General features: G+C 42.0%; 1 protein-coding gene across 2 annotated transcripts; it reads right to left on the minus strand.

The window, feature by feature from the left end:
* Positions 1-6,801: 6,801 nt before the first annotated feature.
* Positions 6,802-20,829, minus strand: LOC121063878 (cytokine receptor common subunit beta-like). 2 transcript variants are annotated; one of them, XM_040544792.1, is made up of 14 exons: positions 20,436-20,829; positions 19,374-19,529; positions 18,762-18,891; positions 16,614-16,798; positions 16,156-16,301; positions 15,448-15,613; positions 14,603-14,741; positions 14,341-14,501; positions 13,340-13,485; positions 13,065-13,236; positions 11,922-12,012; positions 10,477-10,546; positions 9,399-9,499; positions 6,802-9,114 (listed from the first exon to the last, which is right to left on the minus strand). In XM_040544792.1, the coding sequence occupies exons 2-14, from the start codon at positions 19,441-19,443 to the stop codon at positions 7,911-7,913; spliced, it is 2,781 nt and encodes a 926-aa protein (XP_040400726.1). In that variant the 5' UTR covers positions 19,444-19,529; positions 20,436-20,829; the 3' UTR covers positions 6,802-7,910. The 2 variants fall into 2 exon arrangements, with proteins under 2 accessions (XP_040400726.1, XP_040400727.1); XM_040544793.1 differs by having other exon boundaries at positions 19,374-19,526; positions 20,436-20,727.
* Positions 20,830-22,236: the final 1,407 nt, after the last annotated feature.

A 22,236-nucleotide genomic window follows, 5' to 3' on the forward strand; every position in this document is an offset into this window, starting at 1 on the left:
ACCCAACAGGTATCATGTGGTGCACAGGTTGATGGGTGTCTTTACTTAGAAGGGCTCCCTTCCGGGGGAGAAAAAGGAAAAGATCTCCTTCATTGCTAACAAATTTAAGCAGGATCATGACAAAGTAAATTAAAAACATGAACAAACATTTTACTAGAAAAAGTCCACACAGTTGAAAAGATGGCACTTATCATGAGGAATTTAGACATTTTCTTACCAAGTGCTGAGAAAAAAACAATGGTTATGGCCCACATCCACTCTAGCAACAGAGGATGAGCAGGTGAGAGGTCCTGAAAGCAAAGTTTAAATCAAGAGTCTAAAAATGCAGACCTACAAAGGAGCATTTTTCAAAATGGTCCTAGTCACATACACTGTGTCAGACAGCAGGGGCTCAGTGCATGATTGATTAAACTGTGTAGGTAAAAGGGGATTGTATTTACCAGTATCTGGTAAATTTTTGAAATAGATTAAGCTTATAGAAGATGGGTTCCATCCAATCAGAATAGAATCAGTGCTGCTGACATTTAAGGTTAAAAATGCTAGGAGAAAATTTTAAAATGAGAACCAAGAAAAACATGGTAGATGTGAGAAGTAAATTGTACAAATTGATATATCTGTGTGGCCCGAAATCACAAAAAAAGCCCATGACTTAGAAAAAAATCAATAAAACAGAAGGTAATGGGTAAAAAACACACATACACACACACAAAATAAAATAGCTAATATCCCAGGTAACCAGACCATATAAAAACAGGCAGCCAGATCAAGACAAATGTCCAAATACCTTCATACAGATGTTTCAATTTTAAAGTATGGTTTAAATGGCAGAACCATTGGGGAATACCCATTTTTTTGTTTTAAAACAAAATTTTGATTGTGGAATTTTGATGAAAGGAAGACATTCAGTGGAACTTTAATACAAGAAAATACATTTTGTACAAGAAGACTCATTTTAACTTACACATGAATGCTAAAGAAAATACTGTGTTCAACAGAATATGTCTACTGTTGTGTGTTCTACTACAGAATTTCAATGTCTGTGGACTTTCATTCCACGTTAAAAGGAACAGTATGGTACCAATCACCTGACCAAAATGAGATGAGTGAAATGCTAGAGGCAAAGAGCTTGAAGGACAGACCAGCAATAACAATGGACAACACAATCATTCAAGACTAGGTAAATATCATAGTGCACCATGGCACAGGCTTTGTCTGCACTGGTTGACTAAGCCTGGTCAAGGCAAAGGCTTGAGCTCTGGAACGAGATCACAGGCTCCACTCAATTGTCAAACTCTTTAATACCTCTTTTATCCATATCAGTGAGCAAGTCAAGGATAGTATCCAACACATGGTGTGAAAAAGGCCACCTCCTACTACAAGAGAAAAGAGGCTGTATACATTGATGTTCCATGACTACTCCATGTCATTTGCCCTTATGACCAGAAATCAGCCCTGGCACAGTTTATTTCCCAGAATGGATGTAGGCACAGATTAGCCACTATAAATGATTGCTTCTTGGAGCTATTTCCGAAAGCACTCACAAGAAAAAAAAAACAAGCTGTGATTTAGTCCTGAGCAATATACAAGACCTAGTACAAGTTGAAACAAAAAATGACATAAGGTTACTACAATAATATTTTGAGGGCATACATAAAAATAATGAAACTGGCAAAAAATAAGCCCAAGAAGCTGTAAAACAGGTCAAATGTTTGCAGTGACAAAGGATCTGTTAAAAGAATCATTTAAAAACTCAAAAATGAACTTAGGCCTTTTGAAAATCAAGCTACACTATAAAGGCAGGGTTATTGTAGCCTCAATCTTCTGAAAAGGTAAATGAGGCAAGACAGGTAAAGAAAAATGATAACTTCGTGATTATTTCCAACTAAATCTATTGGTTTAATAAGACATAATTACTTTCCTTACAAGCCTTGCATAACCTACAGTCTTACCAATTTGCTTTCTTATAATAAAATCTATAAGGAAACTTAAAATGCAATTGCTGAACAAGTAATTGCAGCAAAAAATCAAAGGCCTGAGTAGTGTAATGGGTTTACGTGTCAAGCTTTTGGTAGAGGGGGCTGCAGGGCTGGCCTCTGTGAGAAGAGTCCAGCAGCTGCCCCTTGTTAGATAAGGGCCCGTTTCAGCTGTCTCCAAAGGGACTCATCGCTGGCCAGAGCTGAGCCAGTGAGCAATGGTTTTTGCACCTCTGGGAGAAAAAATCTGCTGCATAACAGCAGCTGGGAGAGTGAGAAACAGCCATGAAGGTCAAGTGGAGTAGGGGCAGAGAGTGACCGTGAAGGAGCAGCAGAGACGAAGCATCAGGGACTGACCGCAGCCCCCATTCCCTGTTCCCCTGTGCCGCTCAGGGGGAGGACGTAGAACAGGGTGGATGGCGAAAAGGTGTTTTTGGTTTGCTTTTTATTTCTCCCTGCTCTAGCCTGTTAGTAATAGGTAATAAATTTCATTAATCTCCTTATGATGAGTCTGCTTTGCCCATGGCAATAATAGTTGAGTGATTTCCCTGTCCTCATCTCAACCCTTGAGGTGTTTACATCATATTTTCTCCCCCTTTCCCTTTGAGAAGGGAGAGTGAGAGAGTGGTTGTGGTGGAGCTCAGCTGCTCAGCTGAGTAAAACCACCAGAAGTAGGTCTCAATATCAGAGAAAAGGAAGTACCAAATGGAAGTTTTTAAGAAGCACTCAGAGACGAATCCAGGGAACTACTGACCAATCTGTCTGGCTTTTGTACTGAATACCTGATATAAACCATGATATAAAATAGAAATAGTAGACCTAATGGTCTGTGGAGGAGTTAACATGGCTTTTGTAGAGATGTTTCACAAAACTAGAAGAGTTCTTAGAAGAACTCCAGGAGCAAACAAACACAGGGTTATGCAGTTAGTATATTAGATTTCCAAAAAGCTTCACAAAGTCCCTCAAAAATGCTGTCGCAAGAAACTAAGGGATAAAAGAAAAGCTCTCATGTAGATTAAAGTCAAACAAAGACAGAAAACAAATGAGAGAAATTAATGGTTAGTTTTCATCTTGGAGAAAAGCTTTAAGTGAGTTCTTCCAGGAATTTATAATCTTCAGCATAATTATAAATGATCTGGAAGAGAGGGTTACTGAGAGGTTTACTGAAAGCTTTATCTAGGGTACTCAAATCTAATGATGATGGAGAAACTGAGTTACTAGGTATAAAAAGGGTATGAAATTCAGTGTTAATAAATGCACAGTAATTCATGTGACAGAAAAATAATTCTAACTTTACAACAAGATCAAAGAACGTGTAAGAGCAGAGTAATAATAATAGTAATGAGAGAGTCCAATTATCATTGACTGGCTAAATAACATGTTTCTTGAATACCATACTCAGTTCTTGTCATCTCATCTCTGAAAGAATATTGTAAAATACTCTGTAGAAACATAAAAGGTGCACAAGGGCAACTAGTATTATCAGGAATATGGGTTTAATATGAAGAACGACTAATTACTCTGTAATTCTTCAGCTTGGAAAAAGAAACAAGTGAGAGGTGATATGACAGAAGGTTATAGCATCACAAACAGGAGCGAGATAGTAAATAAGGAATGATCATTCATTGATTCTTATAGAACAAGAACAAAAGAACAATTTACCATGCAACTGGCACAAAATGAATCAAAATGAAAAAAAAAAAAGAGGTTGTTGTTTTGTTTGTTTAAATGTTTTTATTTATAAAGAAACTGATGAATGCTTTATGAATAGACATTATGAAGCCAAAAACTAAGTGGTTTTACAAAGGCTCAATCTCTAAAGGCCAGAGCCATAAGTACATACTATCTTCAACAGCTTAGATGTAACCTCCATCTCAAGAAGGTTCTGGGCCAGACAACAGGTAAAGATATCATTTAAGGATCTAATGATTTGCTGTATACTTTTCTGTGCTTACTACACCCTTGTGTTAAGCATCCACTGTAAGCTATTGGCAAAGACAGAATACAGCGATATGTCATGACTGTTTAGACCCAGTGTGTTCATCATTTGTTCCTATACTACAGCCTTTGCTCCATGTAGAAGGGAAGAAAGAACCAGGTGTCTTTAGATGCTGAAACAGCATCATGAATCCATCGTGAATCTCCAATGAGTCTTGGCCCTGGGCAAACTGATCTAGTGGGTGGCATCCCTGCCTATGGCAGGGGGGTTGGAACTAGGTGATCTTTAAGGTCCTTTCCAACCCGATCCATTCTCTGATTCTATGATTTTGTGAATGAAATAAATTTGAAAATGTTCATCAATGTCCCATGTACTTCTGAATGCAGAAGAAAGACAAACAGGTTAGAAGTACGCTGCAGCAGATGCAGAAAGTACTCAGCTCAAAAAGTGCACATTGTGGACACGGAGCTGGAACATTTTTAAAAAGAACAATACGAAGTAGTCAGCCAATTATTTCAGATAGTTTAACACCTACTATTTTAAACAAACAATTTAGCCTTCAACAATGAGGACCGTACATTCCTCTATCAACAAACTGTAAAGGACACAATGAATCTGCAAAGCTTTTGACCTGTCTCATGGGAGCAAGTTTGCAGAGTTTGGGTCCACCCACTTAACCCCATGGTGAAACATCCACAGTGTAATATGAGGAGTAGTTATGACTGAGGCTGGAGAACACCAAATACTGGCAGCAAATAGGAAGGAGGTAAAAAGGGCCAAAATCGTCACTGGAGTCATTGTGCTAGATATTCACCAGTTACAGAACATGACTCTGAGGATTTCTTTTTAAGGAAATTGCCATTCTGTAGTGAGAACAGAGGGAGCATGTAGGGAGGGAGGAGAAGAGGCAGAGATTGTTCACTGCAATTTTATAGGAATAAGACTGTGTGTACAAATGTGTTTGACAGTGTATGAACAAGAAACTATACAAGGATTGGTGGGATGGGTTGGGTTTGTTTTCCATTACCCTGTAGAAATACAGGTTTCTCAGAAATTCTCCAGCTATTGTTCTTTGAGGCCATGAAGGGCTTTCCACTGTAGTTTCCTTTTCTAGTAAACCATTCACCTTCATTTTCCTTCCTTACATAAAAGGCAACACCCAGATTAGCAGAAACAGAACAACAGACTAGTTCAGCTTGGATCTTAATTAGAACTATTGAGGTCACAATATACTTACTACCCTAGTCTCATGCAAATACAGGTAATACATTTCCAGTTGAGAAAGATTCTGAAAAAGGAATAATAAACTAATTACTTGAAAGCAACAAAGAGAAAATTGCCTGCTCTTAAAATACAGACAATCTTTGATGCTTGAGCATACAGTAAGGAAAGGATTGCAATGATTTCATGTCTATGTATTCAATGTAAATAGTCAAAGAGTTGTAAAAGGTGATTTACAGTATTAATTGAGATGCCTACCTTTCCTTCTTTGGCTATATAAGAAACATAAGTTAATTGCCTCTCAGATACACAGGGTGAGGAGCCCCTCTGGAACTTCTTAGTGGGAAACCCTGAACAGAGAAGCATGTTGTAATTGGCTCCTGAGTCATCAGAATGATGATTCCTCTCCCTCATATCAGTACCTAGCATCACAGAAGGTAGCAGCAACCTCCCTTTGCACAGTAACTTTGTGGCTTCAGCTACTGATCAGGAAGTTTAAGACCGAGGACTCACAACAGCTCCTAAGCCACCAGACTGCAGGATTGCACAATGCTTTTTATCACTCTCACTGCAGCTAGGCCTCGTGCAGAAAGGAATGTAAGATTCATAGGATCAACAGCTAAAGTTTATGGAAGCTTTGATTCTGTAACCCAGTAATAAATGAACTCCCCTAGCACACGTTAGCCATAGGTTCTGCTTCCATTGTCTGTTACATATTTAATTTAATGATGCTTAGTTGGATATTGCACGAAGAGTTCCTAAAGCAGAAATTCATTCTGTTCTAAAATAATTTTTATAGTTGCTGATGAAAAACACTGTTCAGCTCCCCTAGTCTGAAAATGGCATGCTACTCTACAAGTTCCAAGCTCCTGTAGTAATCTTCAGATCATAAATGTTGCTCTGTGGGGTCATGTTCTTTTATCTATAAATGTCCTTGTACCTATAAATCCTGCCTCCAAGAGCAGCCTCTGGACATGCCCAATGAAGTGCATAAGGACAGAAAGAACAGATAGCATTCAGAGTACTGATCACAATGCAAATGAACTTCATCCAAAAGGCCTGAGCAGAGTAGAAGTTGTCCCACTGACTATTGTTCTAGGTTATTAAAACCACAGCAATTCAAGGCCCAGCAAGGGGATGCATATCTGAGATCTGAATCCAGATACCAAACCTGCATAAAACATCTCCTTTTAGGACCCGCCTAGATAGAGCACAGTCATACAGCTTAGAAGAAATTGGTTTTGCTACTCATAAAAGGCCAAAGAGACTACCAAAAAATTGAAAATCCCTTAAGGTGTTCCTCAGTATTCTCTATCAGAGGCTGCCACTGTCTGCCTTCTGCCATTAAGAATATCAGATTGAATTTGTGCATCTTTCAGATTTAAAATGGTATTTGTAAGGATTTAAATTATGAAAAAATAATGCATTTCTCTGCAATTTCTCATCAGCACTGCCCAATTAAACCAGCAGGAGGAATCAGCTGGCACAAACATAGAACTACCTCTCATTAGCTCTGCCAAATAACATAGCAAGGTCAGAAGGAAACATCCTACCTCATAGGGGACATATCTGAACCAACAGAATTTTAGAAGGTCTGTTCAGATGAGCTAATAGTAATGATATTGTAAGCACAACATTCTTAACATATGAAAGGAAAAAAATTGTAGGAAGAGATAGAATTTTTATTAGTTCAAGTTATATATTTGAAAAGCAGATATTTTGTGGAATGCAAGCCCACATTAGTTCTGAAACCAAAGCCTTTTACCTATCACGGAGTGGCACTTCTGTGCCCTTATCATGCAACACTTACTGGAAAAAAAGTCTCCTCTTTCTCAGTACAGCTTATTAGAAAAAAAAGACATCACACAGTTAAGATTAATTATATCATGCATAAACACCCAATGAACTTAAAAGAAAATCATATAGTACTTTAACATTTAAAAATAGAAAAGCTGAATCAGACTCAAGCTTACAACTTTTCTCCACTGTCATTCTCTGTTATTGACTCACTCCCTTCCTTTCATTGTATTGTTGAGTCCTTGGGTTTTTCTCAAGCAATATATCTTTCCCATGATTCCCTAGAGCCAATTTAATGTATCTCAGTAATGTTTCCTTCTTATTCTTAGAATACACTGTGATACATCACACCTTAGCTTTAAGAAAGTTTTCCTGGATTTCAACAATTTTTTTCTCATTTCTGACTTACGCTTCTATTACTGTCCATTGTTTTTTCATCTTGGATAATACTTATTCCATGCCACCAGTGGAAAGGTAGAGATAATGAAAGCTCCTTGATGACTTTTAGATCTATTTCACACAAAAGATAACAACATTGCTTGAAAGAATATAAGTTTTCTTTACAAGGCTTCCAAACCAATCTTAATCTGATAGCATTTCATGCTGTAAAGTCTGCATTTCTTGCCGTGAGTTTTGCTCCAGGCAATCTGGTATTATGGTAAAATGATTGTGACCTGTCACAGGACCAGGAGGAGGTTAATCTGTTCATTGTGTATAAGCCAAAAAGTTCAAAAAACACCAGCTATCTCAAAATGCAAATATCTGGATTGTTTTTCATGCCAAAACTGTGATGGACATTGAGAATGAGATCAAGCTGAAATTCACTGAAATGGATGAAAGTCATTTCCAACACATTGGATTGGAGGCTGGAAGAAGTAATTGCTGTTTATTTGCTCCTAGCTTGGAGGGTTCCTTTTTATCAGATAGTTGCAATCTCTTTTAGTTGCATGTAGCCTTGGTATTCATTGATATTTGCTCCTTTAACAGATTTCTCTGATCCTCAGAGATTGCTGCCAGGAGAAGTAATCATCTGATTTCAGGCTTTTGAAAAGCTGAATAGCCTGCATTTTTGACACATCTTCTTTCTTGCCAGTGTTGGATTCATGATCAGATAGAGGTTTCCCGGGTGCTGTCCTGGCTTCATTAGGTTTCTTGACTTGGGGGTCTTCCTGGCTCATATGCACTTTCTCACTGGACTTCAGGCTGTGGAAGCAATAGTCACCAACCTGGCAAAGGAAAACTGGCTCAGTGCTGTCAGGGTTTAACACCACCAAATTACCCTCCGACAAAGGCAGCTCATTAGGAAGAGTGCTTCCTTTCTGTAGGACAGGCAAAGAAATCTTTGTGGGTTCTGAAGGTCCATGGAGACCTGAAGGGACAACAAGGTAGTCCCCAAATGCATTCAGGTGAGATTCAGGAAAAAAGATTGGGGCTTGACCTGAAACTGGGACCGTGACACCAGATTTCCCAGGAGCAAACTCATGGCAAGAGCGGTCACTGGGGAGCTGGGGCTCCTGTGAGTCACAAGGCAACTCCCCAGCAGTGGCAAGTGGCGGATGTGTGGAGTCACTGGCTGATGGCAGTAACAGGCTGTCTGTGGCAATATACTCTGAGGGGCACTGCTGAAGGGATGGGGCACAGCCAAGAGCCTTTGGAGATTTCTGCTCTTCTGCTTTCACATTTGTGCCTTGCCCACCAGCTGGGGGGAGTGGTGAGACTTCTTTCTCATCATTGAGGTGCTGCATTGTTTCCTTCTGATCTGGGAGCAGGAAAGGCTGCTGAGGACCTGCTCCTGGCTGCTCTTGTCTTCGTGGAGCCTGGGGACAGACTTCATTTGGGAGGGTCACATACTGTAGGGACACTGATTTCTCTTGGTTTCCCACTGGATTCGGGGTCACATCCAGGGGCTGATGCATCTCAGGCTGGGAGGACGTCACTGGGCTGTACAAGTATGGACCATTGAAAGCAAAGGAAGTGATTGCTGTCTGGGAAGCAGTACTTGCATCAGCACTGTTTCTCCTTGAAACAGAAAAGGAACGACCAGCAGTCCGACTTAGGCAGACAACTGGGGCACGCTCTGTCACATTTAAAGCATGGTATGGATTCTGTAGGTCCAGTGCAGTAGGAGAAACTTCTGTCTTTCCAGCCTGCCCTTCAGGGGACTCTGCCGAAGTCTTCATCTGCCTGAATGGGGAACAGTTAAAAGTTTCTCATGAGAGATATTCCTGTGGTAAACATTAAATATAAACACAAGCTTAGTCAAAATTTTAAGTAGCTACACATATGGTTAGAAGAATCTTTCTTGGTTGACTTGGTTTCTATCTTGACTAAACCAGATAGCAAAAAATCGTATCCCAAGCTCAAAAGCAACTGGCACAGGCTTCGTGGTGACAGAACACTTAATTATGAATTAGGGAGCTCTTTGAGCATCTCATTCACAGTGTCACTATAATGTGCTGTTCATTCACCTGTCCACAACTTGAAGAAAGCTAGGCTGATCCATCTTCTCTGGAAGGTTGTATTTGAAGTCCAGCTGGCTGTTTGTCAGCCAGTTTCCTAGATGCACTTTCTGAAAAAAAGGGAAAGCAGACATGAGGAAAAAGAAGTGTATCACCAGCAGCCGAGTCAAGAAACATACAGTTCTCATGGACAATGAAAACAAGTAGCAGAGCCTACAGCATCTGGCAAGATGCTGTAGTATGACTAGAAGGTACTTTCTGTTTTCCAGAAGAATGCTGCTTAAAACCCATTTTGAAGGCCTTGCCACTGACCTAACTTTACATAGCTTAGGGGTCTGAAGCTGTTCTCTTAAAGAACTCATAGAAACGTTGCAGGTTCTCTCCACAATAAACATCAAAGCTATTGCTTTGTGTAGTGTCTGCTCTACAGCATCATATGTGACACTCTGGGCAATATTTCACCTATAGGGGTTTAGTGTCTGTCATCTGTACTAGCTGACCAGAGAAACAGAATAATTGAGATGTTTACAACACTTAGGATAAGGTGATTCAGTGCAGGGATGAAAAGTGTCAAAACTGTGAAACTAAGGCAGTGAGTGCTTGTAGATCAAGAAACAGGTAAGGAATAGAAACCAAAACTATCAAGGTGCTTCTCAGAGTGGGGGAAAAAATCCATTTTTACTCAAATATCAGGCAAAAGAAATTAACATGAGACTTTAGTATAAACATATCCATTTTATCTGGGTATATAAAAAGCATACACAGGAGCATCCATGTCTAGTTTTTTCCCATCTATTTAAAAATGATGTGTTGAACCATTACAATGCACCGATGTGTTAGACCATTGCAATGTCTAATTCCATTTTATAGCAAAACAACAAATGTGCAATGTTTAACAAACAGATGTCTACTACTACAAATGTATGATTACACATGTTAAATAGGGTCTGAACTTCTCCTAAATAATGAAGAGACTAATCAAATATTTGTTCATTATAGGTGAGGAGAAAGAGAATTCTTAAGATTACTGGGAATCATGAATAAAAGAGAGAGATAGTGAACCTTAAAAGGTACAGGTCCCTCTTACCTCCAAGTAGCTCTGGATCAGCAGACTCTTGCTGGGGTTCGGAATCTTTTCCTCCCACAGTTTCTTCTGCCTGCAACAACAACAACACAGATTTTCAAGATTTGCCTCTCAATGTGGCTGCAAGGGGAAGAAACTGTGCCCCGTACAGCATGCTGCTCTGCTCAGCAAGGCACCGCCAAGGCCCTGTGTATTGGGTTTGCATGGCAAGGTTTTGGCAGTGGGGGGCTGCAGGGCTGGCCTCTGTGAGCAGAGCCCAGCAGCTACCCCTTGTTAGATAAGGGCCAGTTTCAGAAGGCTCCAAAGGGACTCACCAATGGCCAGAGCCAAGCCAATAAGCAATGTTGTCTGTACCTCTGTTAGAGCAGATTTAAGAAAGGGAACAAAAACTGCTGTGCAACAGCAACTGGGAGAGTGAGGAGTGAGAACTAGCGCTGCAGCCACCAAGGTCAGAGAGGAAGGAGGGCAGGAGGCGCTCCAGGCAGGGAACAGAATTTCCCCTGTGGCCTGTGGAGAGGCCCCTGGTGGAGCAGGCTGTCCCCCTGCAGCCCATGGGTCCCACATGGAGCAGATCTCCACGCTGCAGCCCGTGGAGGAGCCCCCGGTGGAGCAGGTGGATGTGGCCTGGAGGAGGCTGCAGCCCATGGAGAGCCCCCGCAGGAGCAGGCCCCGGGCCGGAGCTGCAGCCTGTGGAGAGGAGCCCACGCAGGAGCAGGGGGTCTGGGGAGAGCTGCCACCCGTGGGGGACCCTGCTGGAGCAGTTTGCTCCTGGGGGATGGACCCCGTGGTATGGAGCCGTGTGGGAGCAATGCATGAAGAGCTGCTGCCTGTGGGCAGCCCCTGCAGGCTCAGTTTGGGAAGGACGGCATCCCGTGGGAGGGACCCCATGTGGAGCAGGGGCAGAGAGTGACCGTGAAGGAGCTGCGGAGACGAAGCGTCAAGGACTGACTGCAGCCCCCATTCCCCGTTCCCCTGCAGCGCTCAGGGGGAGGAGATGGAAAAGGGTGAATTGGGGGGAAGGTGGTTTTAGTTATTATTTGTTTTTAGTTTCTCACTGCTCTTGCTTGTTAGCAATAGGTAATAAATTTCATTAATCTCATTGTGCTGAGTCTGTTTTGCTCGTGACGACAATTGTTGAGTGATCTTCCTGTCCTTATCTCAACCCTTGAGGTGTTTTCATCATGTTTTCTCACCCTTACACTTTGAGGAGGGGGAGTGAGAGAGTGGTTGTGGTGGAGCTCAGCTGCTCAGCTGGGTAAAACCACCACACTCTGGCAGGCCACCACCCAACTCTCACCTGCACACAAACACTCACCAGGTTGCCCATTGCACACCAAGGCTCACCTCCACACAAACCACTCTCGTGTTGCACAAGCAGTGCCTTACAACTTTATTCCACTCACATGGCCAACACGCTGCTAAATCTCCTCCTCACGATGCAAACCTACCTGAGGAAATACTTATAGCTGTAAGAAGCAATTATTAGCAAAGTGATGATGAGAACTGGCAGCATCACTGGTAGAAGCACTGGTGACAGAACTGAAAGAGAGAAAAGAGAAATAGGGAGCCACCAACAGAGGGGCTGCTTCCCATAACAGGTTTTGCATTTTGGTCACTCTCCACACAAACACATCAGAGAAATGCAAGTGGCACAGCACAGGATGCAAACAGGCCTTCTTACTGTTGGGATCCCCTCCCAGGTGGGAGAGACCAAATGTAGCCTGAACACCTTACTGATGACCAAAGGAGTTCATTGTTTCCTTATTGATTCTATTTTATTTGTTACTGACATCCGAGAAAACAACTTATGCTAATAAAAAGCTGGTTAGGTAACTTACTGCACCATGAACACTAGGAGGATCTTCAGGCATCTTAGGTCTGCCTTACTGTGTACAGTGCTGGAGAGACGGGAGTCTCAGAGATTCTCCTGAGCTTCCTCTGCTAATAGCTATAGCTGAACATGAACAAGACACCAACTTCTTCACGAGTAGAAGAATTTGCCCCAGCTGCTTTCTTACTACTTCAAGCTTCATCAGGACAAATTATATAAGATCATATAACTTGGGCACAAGACCATTCTGATAGCAGACATTCTGCTTTTAAGTTGAGAAACTACAAAAAACATGTTAAGGTCTGTATCTCCAGTACACTCTACTAGGTGTTTTACAAAACCCCATATTCACTCTGTAAATAGAAAAGGCTGATGATTTTTATTCCTCTGTCTTCTTGCAATTGCAGGCTCTTCAGTCCCTGACAGCAGAATGGACTATTGGAATCAAGAAACAAGGATGATCTTTTGGGCAGGATCTTTGCTTGATTCTCAGTCTGGAAAACTTTACAGCTGGCTGTATTGGTCTTGTGAAGAGAAGTAGGAAAGATGATTACAAGGTCAATTCTGCTCACTGCGTTCATTAGCATTACTGCTGTTCTGTAAGGCTGCACACAGGAAAGCTATCTTGTTTAGCAAGCATACCTATTTCATGGCTGGGTCTAACTTCAACATCCACTGAGAGAATCATATGTTTCTATAGAGATATTTCATCCACTAAGAGTCCACAAAACCTTACAAAATCAGCCCATATGAAAAGTACCATTCTCAGTTTCCCAGCTGAACTCCTCACTCCATTCACTCCAACTGCTCTGGTAGTCTAGACTATTCACCCTTGCACGCATTTTTCCCCTGTATTTTGTAGACGGTGACAGCATCTGCAGGGTGAAGATGAAGGGAGGTTCATCATTGCTGATATTTAATATCTGCGGGGCCTGGGGAGAAGAAAGAAACACAAATCACAGAGGTGAGAAGAACTGTCATTCCCATTCACCCAGCAGGGAGAAATCCAGGACTACTGCACTTCCTGTGACTTACCTCATCATACTGGTTGTGTTTCCAGTACTGGACTTGGTATTTCTGTTTTATGAAGTTGTACTGAAAAGTGTGTTTTATCCACCTTAGTTCATACTCCTGGTTCTCTGTCGCTTTCACAGACACATTTGCAGGTGGTAGGACCTTAACTATGACACAGAGGAGATCTTAGAATACAAATCAACATCCAGATCCTGCACTCCCTTTCACCACTGTGGGTAGTATGCAGAGACTGAAAACCAGGTTGTGTTGTGGAATGCAATAAGTCTCAGCTTTCTAACACTTCTTAATTCCCCATATCTTCATTTTATAGTCAAATATCATAAACCAGTGCATCCATTAAATAACAGAAGATCCATATCCATTAATGCTGACAGTAATTTCTAAATTGAAAAAAGCAGTGAAATGATATTTCAAAAGTCCATACTCATCCACCATGTTCCCAGAGACTTTCAGCTCTCTTGGAGCTACTAACTGGTAACTTCAAACAATGCAGGAGCTCTCCCCGGCTCTGGTCTGTAAAGAACAGCACCGGTACCTCCAGATGCATGCAGGCAGAGACAATCCACCTGGCACAGCTCACTCAGCAGAGCAGTCCTACCTCATCCAGTGCTCCAGGGGACACTGCACCCCAAGAGCTCCACGAGCTTCTTGCAAAATCACACAGTGACACACTTCCAAAAAACACCTCTCACTACAGCTCCCTGTCACCTGGGACAATGGCAAAGGACAATGACATTCTGATTGCAGGGAACTCAGTGTGGTGACAGTTGCTCACAGAAGAGCTCTAGGATTTCTGCACAGCAGTTTCCACTACTGCCACCATCCTGAGAGCAGCAAGTGACACTGAGAAACTGCACACCTGCAAGCCACCTTGTCCAGACCCTCTCTTCACCAGCTCAGCTTTTCTCCTTCCCACCCACTTTTCCTCACCACCACTTGCCCACACAGCCACCCCTCCCAGAAAACTCCCAGCAGAAGCGAGACACGACACAGCAGCTCACTGTTCTTGTAGGCTTCAATCAGTTTCTCCTCCGTCTTGGTCCGGACAGACACGTGGTACCGGCTCTGACTGCTGATGTTGCTAACGGGGATCGCACAGCTCTGCACCACATAGGGGATGTGGGGCAAGGCCTTCTCGTACACGGGAGAGCACTCCTCTTCCCTGGGGGGAGAAAGGAGGCTGTGCTGAGATCAGCGGGAATGGGACAGAGCACAAGCTCAGTGGGAGAGGCATGGGCACTCTGCCATTGGCAGATCACGTACGCGGATGCTGGAGTGGCCCTGAAGAACAAGCCAAAGATGACAGAGGTGGTGATCACCTTCTTCACTTCCCAGCTGCACGTCAGAAGATTTGCACCATTGAAGAGGCAGCGAAGGTTCCTGGGCTGAATGCGTTCCCGGCCTACACAGAAGATCAGAGCAAGCTAAGTGACAGGGAAAGTGCAGTGAAAGCCTTTGTCTGGGTCTGCGTGAACAAGGTCTGTCCAATGGGATGGAAATGCCAAACACTCTGGAAGAGGCAAGATGGAGACTTGCTCTTATTTCCTTTTCAAACTTCTCCACAATCTTCTGGAATAATATACCTGTCCATCCAAGTGGAAACAAGACTGACACATCCCAAAACACAATCAGTCCCCATAGAGAGCACTAGACCCATGGAGGGGCACAGCCATTTCATTATCACTAGGCAGATCCCATTGAAACAAATTTTGAGGCTTCCTGAAAGAAAGCAATGACTAGAAGGGACCATCCCTGTGACTTCTGGTGCCATTCCTATTCCTTGTAAGGTTAAACAAAGAACAGTCACAGAATGACAGAATACCCCAAGTTTGAAGGGACCAACGAGGATCACAAGGCCCAACAAAGAGTCTCCTTTTCTGCTTAAATGAATCATTTCACTGTTGCCAAGCTAAGTTGAAGTGAACAACTTAAATGGACTGTAATGGGGGAAAAGATAAAACAAAGTACCATCTGCATCCTTCTCAGCAGATGCCTCAATTCTCCTGGGGCCATATGCTCTGCCAGCATCGTGCCAAACCACATCCCCCAGCCCTGGCTTCTCAGCCAGCTGTCCCACCCCTGCACAGCCCCACTCTGACCCACACTACCTTCAGGGGTCTCCCAGGACACATCCGTGCTCCACTCGCTGAACGGCCCAGAGAAGCCTCTGGCCTGCTCCGCTCTGGCTCGCACACGGGCAACGTATCGGCTCCCTGGCACGAGGTGGCTGAGGTGGCAACGTGTGGTGTTGGAGAGCAAGCGCGATGCAGCCTTCTGTTAGCAGGGAGGACAAATCGGGAACAGAGAAGAGGTGGAGAGAAGGCAGGGAAGGAGCAAGGAGGTGCCTGTCAGGACGCACCTCCAAGCAATCCCATGCATGTGATGGTGACGCACATGCTGACACGTAGCGCTCCTCACTCCCATTGCACAGGGCTTCTGCCTGCATGCTGCCATCATGACATTGGAAGGACAAGGCACAGGCATGGCCAGCTCCAACCCAGCCCAGCAGATGGACCAGCTCCTGCAGCTTGCAGAGCCTTGGCTGGCTCCAGCACCAGCTACACAAGGGTCACAGCACTGCCCAGCTCAGAACTATGTGTAATCTGCCCAAGACACTTGTCGTGGTTTCAAATGTATTTTGCCTTTCTCCCACATGAGCCATCCCATGGACTACACATGAAAAGTGCTTTAATTTCATTTGGGAGGGGTTCAGGGTAAAATAAATTTCAACTCGTTTGCACAGCTTTTACCACAAGCCCTCAACTGCCCCAGAGGGTGTCACCCAAGTCAGGACAGCCCAGCTCTTCCACTCTTACCTCCCAGGACTCCCACACCCGCTTGTAAGTGACTTCATACTCCAGTGCATTGCCCAGCCCTTGGCTTCCTTCAGCTGCTGTCCAGGTCAGCAAGAAGTCTCCTGAACTCTCTCTGACTGAGAGGTTTTGCGGCGGGAGGGGCTGAACTGGAAGGTGAAGGTGCAACATGTGAATTGAGACAGGGACATGAAGGGAGGAAGAAAATATCTAGCTAAGCTTCCCCATTTCCACAGTATCTTATCATATTTTACAGCAAGTAGTTGCTTGTTGAGAGCCCCTTCCATGTCTGGCCGCTCCCAGAATCTTGCCCTTTCCCCTCCCTGCCACATCCTCTCAATGTAGAGCTGTTTGGCCGTTTTCACAATCGAATTGCAATTCACTTCCTGACTGATCTACAAAAACATTCTCAAAGATCTCAAATATTCATTTGAAAATAGAACTTGGCATTAATTCCTTACCATTTTGGAAAAGATGAACGTTTAGTTGTGTTTCAAGAATCTTGTTAGGTTTGAAGCTGTAAATATCCTTTATCCCTATTCCAAAATATCCTACAGTTTTCTGACAAACCCAGAGGATGTAGGGGTCTGAAGTCTCAGGTAAGGCACTTTCTGTCTCACGTTTGCAAAGCATCTCCTTGCTCTCGCTGTGTAAAGAGGAAGTGATCTATAAAGATCTGATTTGGAAACATATTGTTCATGCAAAATTAAATGTCTGAAACCAATTCCATCCCATTCTGTTGTCCTAATTTACTTAGACACTTATATCCTCATTATCACTGTATCTATTATTCTTGTTTTGCATCAATTAATATGACTAACATTTTTAACACCAGGATTTTTCTTGAATGCCTTTGCATTTCAAAATATGCAGTGAAATCTTATATTTTGGTATGGGTCTACTTTTGTGGGGTTTTTAGCCTAACTCTTAATAATCTCATATTTTTATGTGAGAAATAATATGATGAAAAATAATATCATGAAAATGCATCTTTTACTTAGAGTGAAATGTGATAAAGTTTCCAAAGATCCTTAGCTTCTTGAAGAAATTCATTTTGCAGTCCCGGAAAGACACATAATTTTTTTCTACAACCAAAATGTACTTCTATATCCTGTTCGGTTCTGTCAAGGGACCTTATGCATTCGTTACAGATTTCATCCCGAATATTAGGCATGAATTTAGATAGTCTTTTATCAGGCCAAGGAGCATCTTAAAGATTAAAAACAATACTTTAAACTAGTCAAAAGAGGATAAGCTTTGTGTGCTTGCAGTAAGCTAAGCTGCTGGAGAGATGTGTTGCTTCTCTTCATACCCTCTGGAATTTTGCTTGAGCCTATGGCTTCATGTGCAGTATATTACATTTTTCCCGTTCAGATGAGTACTGTGTATAAATGAGCTCAAATACTGTCTTGAAGGATAGGATGGAATCTCCTAGCCAACCATATGCCAGCAAGGATTATCCAGCAGTATTGATATCTTGAAAAGTTGGGTATTGGCAAGGAAACTAGGGATATTCCTGAAGTATGGATGGGATCAACCATACATGTCTGTGCCCTTAAACAAGAGAGTCAGCCCAAGGGATGTGAAGCCTTGATGATATTTCTATCTGCCCATCAGCACCAGCTTATAGTTTGGGATTTAGTCAACTACTGTTCATCTGTGAGTTGACCATGTTTAATCATTGGCCATTTTGATTTCAGCTGTCCACAATTAATAGCTGCTTATCTGATTAGTTCACTTCAGTCATGTTTCCTGTATGATCCACAGAAAACATTCTATCATATAAGCATTACAGAGCATTTTCCAAAGGTACAAGAATGTTATATCATCTTTTTTTTCAGAAATATTAGTTTCAAGGTCCTGTTCCAAAGCCTTCAACTGATTTCAGCTGCTTTTACGTATATGAATTCTCTCTTACTTATAACAAAATCAAGAGTTTTCCCTTTCCTTCCTGTATCTGCAGTTGCTAATTCATTTTCTTCTCAGCTTTCCATCTTTATCTTCCTATCTTCCTTGACTATTCCTCCCTCTCTGTCCTTTCTTATCCTCACAATTGATTGAGTCTGGTGATTCAGTTCCCTTTTCATAAGGAAACAGACGTAGGAGAGAGATACTGTTATAAACAGACCAGTATCTCTGGGAGAAAGATTGATAGCACAGATGAACTTAACGGTTTTTGCTGTCTCACAGACACAGTCTATTCAAGTTCTTCAGAACAGATCAAAAATATACTGTGATGCTCCTAAACAGGCAAAGCAACTGGGGAAATGTCTCCTCCCTGCTAGTTTCATGAACAACCCTCAAACCCACTCTTGTTCTGACATGACCTTCCCCACCCCAGGAATAGCAACATATACGCCCCATCATATTTGCTATCCATGTTCCACAACAAAATCATGGAGAAATAATTGAAAATATGATCCCCTATCACAACCTAATAATTTCTTCTCTTTCTAGAAGACAACAGCAAGCACAACTTTTACTTCAACTCAATGACAGGAAGAGGTGAGGCCACTTTCCAAAAATCTGACTGCCAACCCCTGGGATTCCAAGATGTGTCCAAGTTCTCACTGGACTTTTATCCAGCACAGTACATTTCAGGTACTTACTTCTGAACACTATCCCTTTGGTAAAGTGTCATACCAAGGAGGGCATGAGCCTCTATATGCTCTTTCCATTTGCACGTCACCTGTGAGCTGTAGTCATTGTAGCAGCTCAAGCTCTTCATTGAGACACTACCTGAGAAAGGAATCCAGGAAAAAAAAAAAAGAAAAAAAAAAAAGCACTGATTACAAATAGAAATAGTGAGAGAAAGCAGGAAGTACCAGCAGTTCCACAGGAAGATCCAGTCTTTTGGATGTTGCTGTTGGTAGCCCAAACACCCACACCCTCTTCCTGCCCACTTATGTCTACTCTCATACTCTACCATCTGAACCACATACCGCTATGTCACGGTCTAGTCCTCCTTCCTATTCACTCATTAAGCAATAAACTTGTTAATTTCCTCTGTTTGTTCAGCATTTCACCTGTTCATATCTCCAGCCACAATATAACCTGTCTGCAGACTGTCTGCATTTGAGCAAGACACCTGTTCTCCTACAGCACACAAGATGGTAGCATAAGAAAGTAGAAAATGAGGAACAGTATCAGCTGAAAGGAGACAGCTATAAAAAGAGAGGGAATAAAAGCAGAATAAAAGAAAATATAAATTTGAAACTCACCATTAATGGCTTGGTCACTGAAGACCAAAGACAGATTCAGCAAAATGATGAAAATCTCTTTCATGTTCATACTGTCCTTTGCACATAAGTTTGATCCTATTTCAGAATATAAATGATTTAATTGCAAACTCTCTTTTTCAGCTTATTGTGGAGCTTCTTGTTTTCATTTCATGTAAAGAGAAGTAAAACTGAATTAGGGAACTTTAGTCATTATGCTGTGTTGAAGTGACATTCAGAAAGAAAGAACTACAACACATTTATTGTGAAAAAAATCAGAAAGAACTTTTATAAAGTCTTTACTTTAGGACAAAAACCCTGTCTTATTTTGTGAACCTGAAATATGACCAGAGAATGAAAAAGTAAATGTGCATTTCCAAGGAAGCGCAGGGATTCTTTCAGCTAAGACTATTAACAAGAAACAGTCCTAATCTGTGAAAAGAACTCATCCTTCAAATTCATTCATCCTTCTGCTCTTCATGCTTAGAGCCTTCATAATGAACCCCAGTGTTGCTTTGCTTTCTTACTTTCCTTAAAAATACATTTTCCAACCACATACCACATATAGGAGTTGAAATTCCATATTAATTCGCTTTCAGGTTTCTCTTCAATATGCTACTGTTTCAGCTACTCCCCAAACAAGCTGCAAATTGTACAAATACATCCAAATAAACTATTTCTTTTGTTTTGGTGATTGCCAAGATCCAGAGTAGATTGAGTGATTGAAAGACCATGGACCACCTTCTTTAATACTGGAATTCGAGCACTTTTGGCTGTCTCTCATTGCTCTTTCAAAAGTATAATCAGCTCACAAAGCTGACACTCTTGTACTCAGGGAACATGTAGTCTCTAGCTCTTTTCTACTTTAGGGGAGCATGGAGAGAGCTCCTTTTAAATTCTTACTGACTTTCAGATTCCTGAATGCTGGTTCTTGACACCAGAAACAGCTGGCTGAGCCCTTAAAGAATCATCACAGTTAAGAGACCCCTTAACATCTTCCAAGTCTTTGAATGAGAGCAGACCCTTCTATTTTGCTTTCCCCGGAAAGAAGCATAGTTCCTTTACCTGGATCCGGAGTTGTCAGTTAGGCAGATGATAAAACTTGATGGGTGAGCCTCCCTGTCCAGCTTTCCCCAACAGCATCAGAATCTTCTGATGAAGAAATCAGCAAAAACACGCTTCTTTGGAATTGGAGACGGAAGCTATAAACAATTACAGGATTTTCCTGGCAAATAAACCTTTAAAATAAGTGTTATACCTTCTATACCTTCAAATGTCAGTTTTATAGAAGTAGACCACACCCTTTCAAGGAAAGGAGTTACGTATGTAATTGCACAGTCTGTACTTCCTATTTTAACCCCCAAAGCACTTACTCAGATAGGACTGTTTAACTGGGAAGAGAGGGGAAGGAAGTATGCCATTGGTAATCTGCATGTGAACAAGTCGCTGATCATATGGCTAGTGCATTTTCAGAAAAAGGGGCAGGAAATGGGAAGATTGACTGAAACAGAAAGGAGAAAGAATAGCAAATATTTCCCTGTTGTTTACTCCAGTGTTGTTTCTTGCTTTATTGTTGTCTAGACAATCTTCAAGGCTGGGACCATTTTGTAGTTTTTGTTTGTATGCATATATATAATTGGAAGGGGGGAAACTACCTTTATCTTTGTAATCTCCTAATTTGAGCAATATTTTAAAACCCTTTAAGTTTTACTGATTTCAACAATCAATACTTGATTATAATTTTATAGTACATAGAGGAAACAAAAGAAAACTGGTGAGCAGAGTTGATCTGAAGTTATCCTATATCCAAAGCAACTATACTGTCTTAAAACCAGCTTCAAAGCTTAAACCAGTAGCCTTCAATTATAAAGTCTATATGAAAGTTAGACAGCCCTAAGGGAAAGTCCTGCACCTGGGGATAAACAGCCTGAGGAACCAGTACATGCTGGGGGCCACTCAACTGGAAAGGAGCTCTGCAGAAAAGGAGCTGGGGATCCTGGCGGACACCAAGTTGAACATGACCCAGCAACATGCCCCTGCAGCTAAGGCGGCTCATGGTACTCTTGGCTGCATTAGGCAAAATATCACCAGCAGGTCAAAAGAGGTGATCCTCTGCTCTGCTCAGCATTGTTGAAGCCACACCTGGTGTATGCATCCAGTTTTGGGCTCCCTAGAACAAGAGAGACTGCTACTAGAACTTCTCTAAATCCCCATACTAGAACTTCTCTAAATCCCCATATTACTGACCAAAACCATTGTTAGCACAGTTAGCCTCTCACAAAAACTACATCAATATACAAGGGGGAAAAAAAAATGAGTATTTCATGAATAAGGAAAGCATTGATGGAGCAAGAAGGAGAATCTGGGTGTACCTGAGGAAACCATGTGTCATTGGGACTATCAGGAGGTGTGCATATAAAACCTGTAAACAAGGGGCTAAATATATGAATTTACTGGATGAGCAGAATTTACTTTTCATTACAGTATAAAGGCAGACAAGAATTCTCCTGCTCGGACTTTAAAAGGCTAGTAAGTTTATATTTTTTCTTCCTCCTTTTTTCCCAGCAAACATTTTCGTTCCCTTTCCTTCCTCACCCAAACAGCTCCTCCATCTTACAAGAGACTTGCTAAGCTGCTGGTTCCATCAGAGGATCTAGTTGTCAGTGGAAATCTTCAGATGATAGGTGCTCTGTTGAACTCCAGGAAGAGGTACCAGGCGATCCTGCACACCAGAAGCTTTGCATGCATATGTGCCAGTTAGGTTTCAGATGTACAGTGAGGTCTCCTGCATATCACATGATGCAAGATTACTAACATTATTATTGTATTATTATCGCATTGTTATCGTATGTATAGACATATCATA

The sequence above is a fragment of the Cygnus olor genome, chromosome 1, assembly GCF_009769625.2.
Source record: "Cygnus olor isolate bCygOlo1 chromosome 1, bCygOlo1.pri.v2, whole genome shotgun sequence".
NCBI lineage: Eukaryota > Metazoa > Chordata > Aves > Anseriformes > Anatidae > Cygnus > Cygnus olor.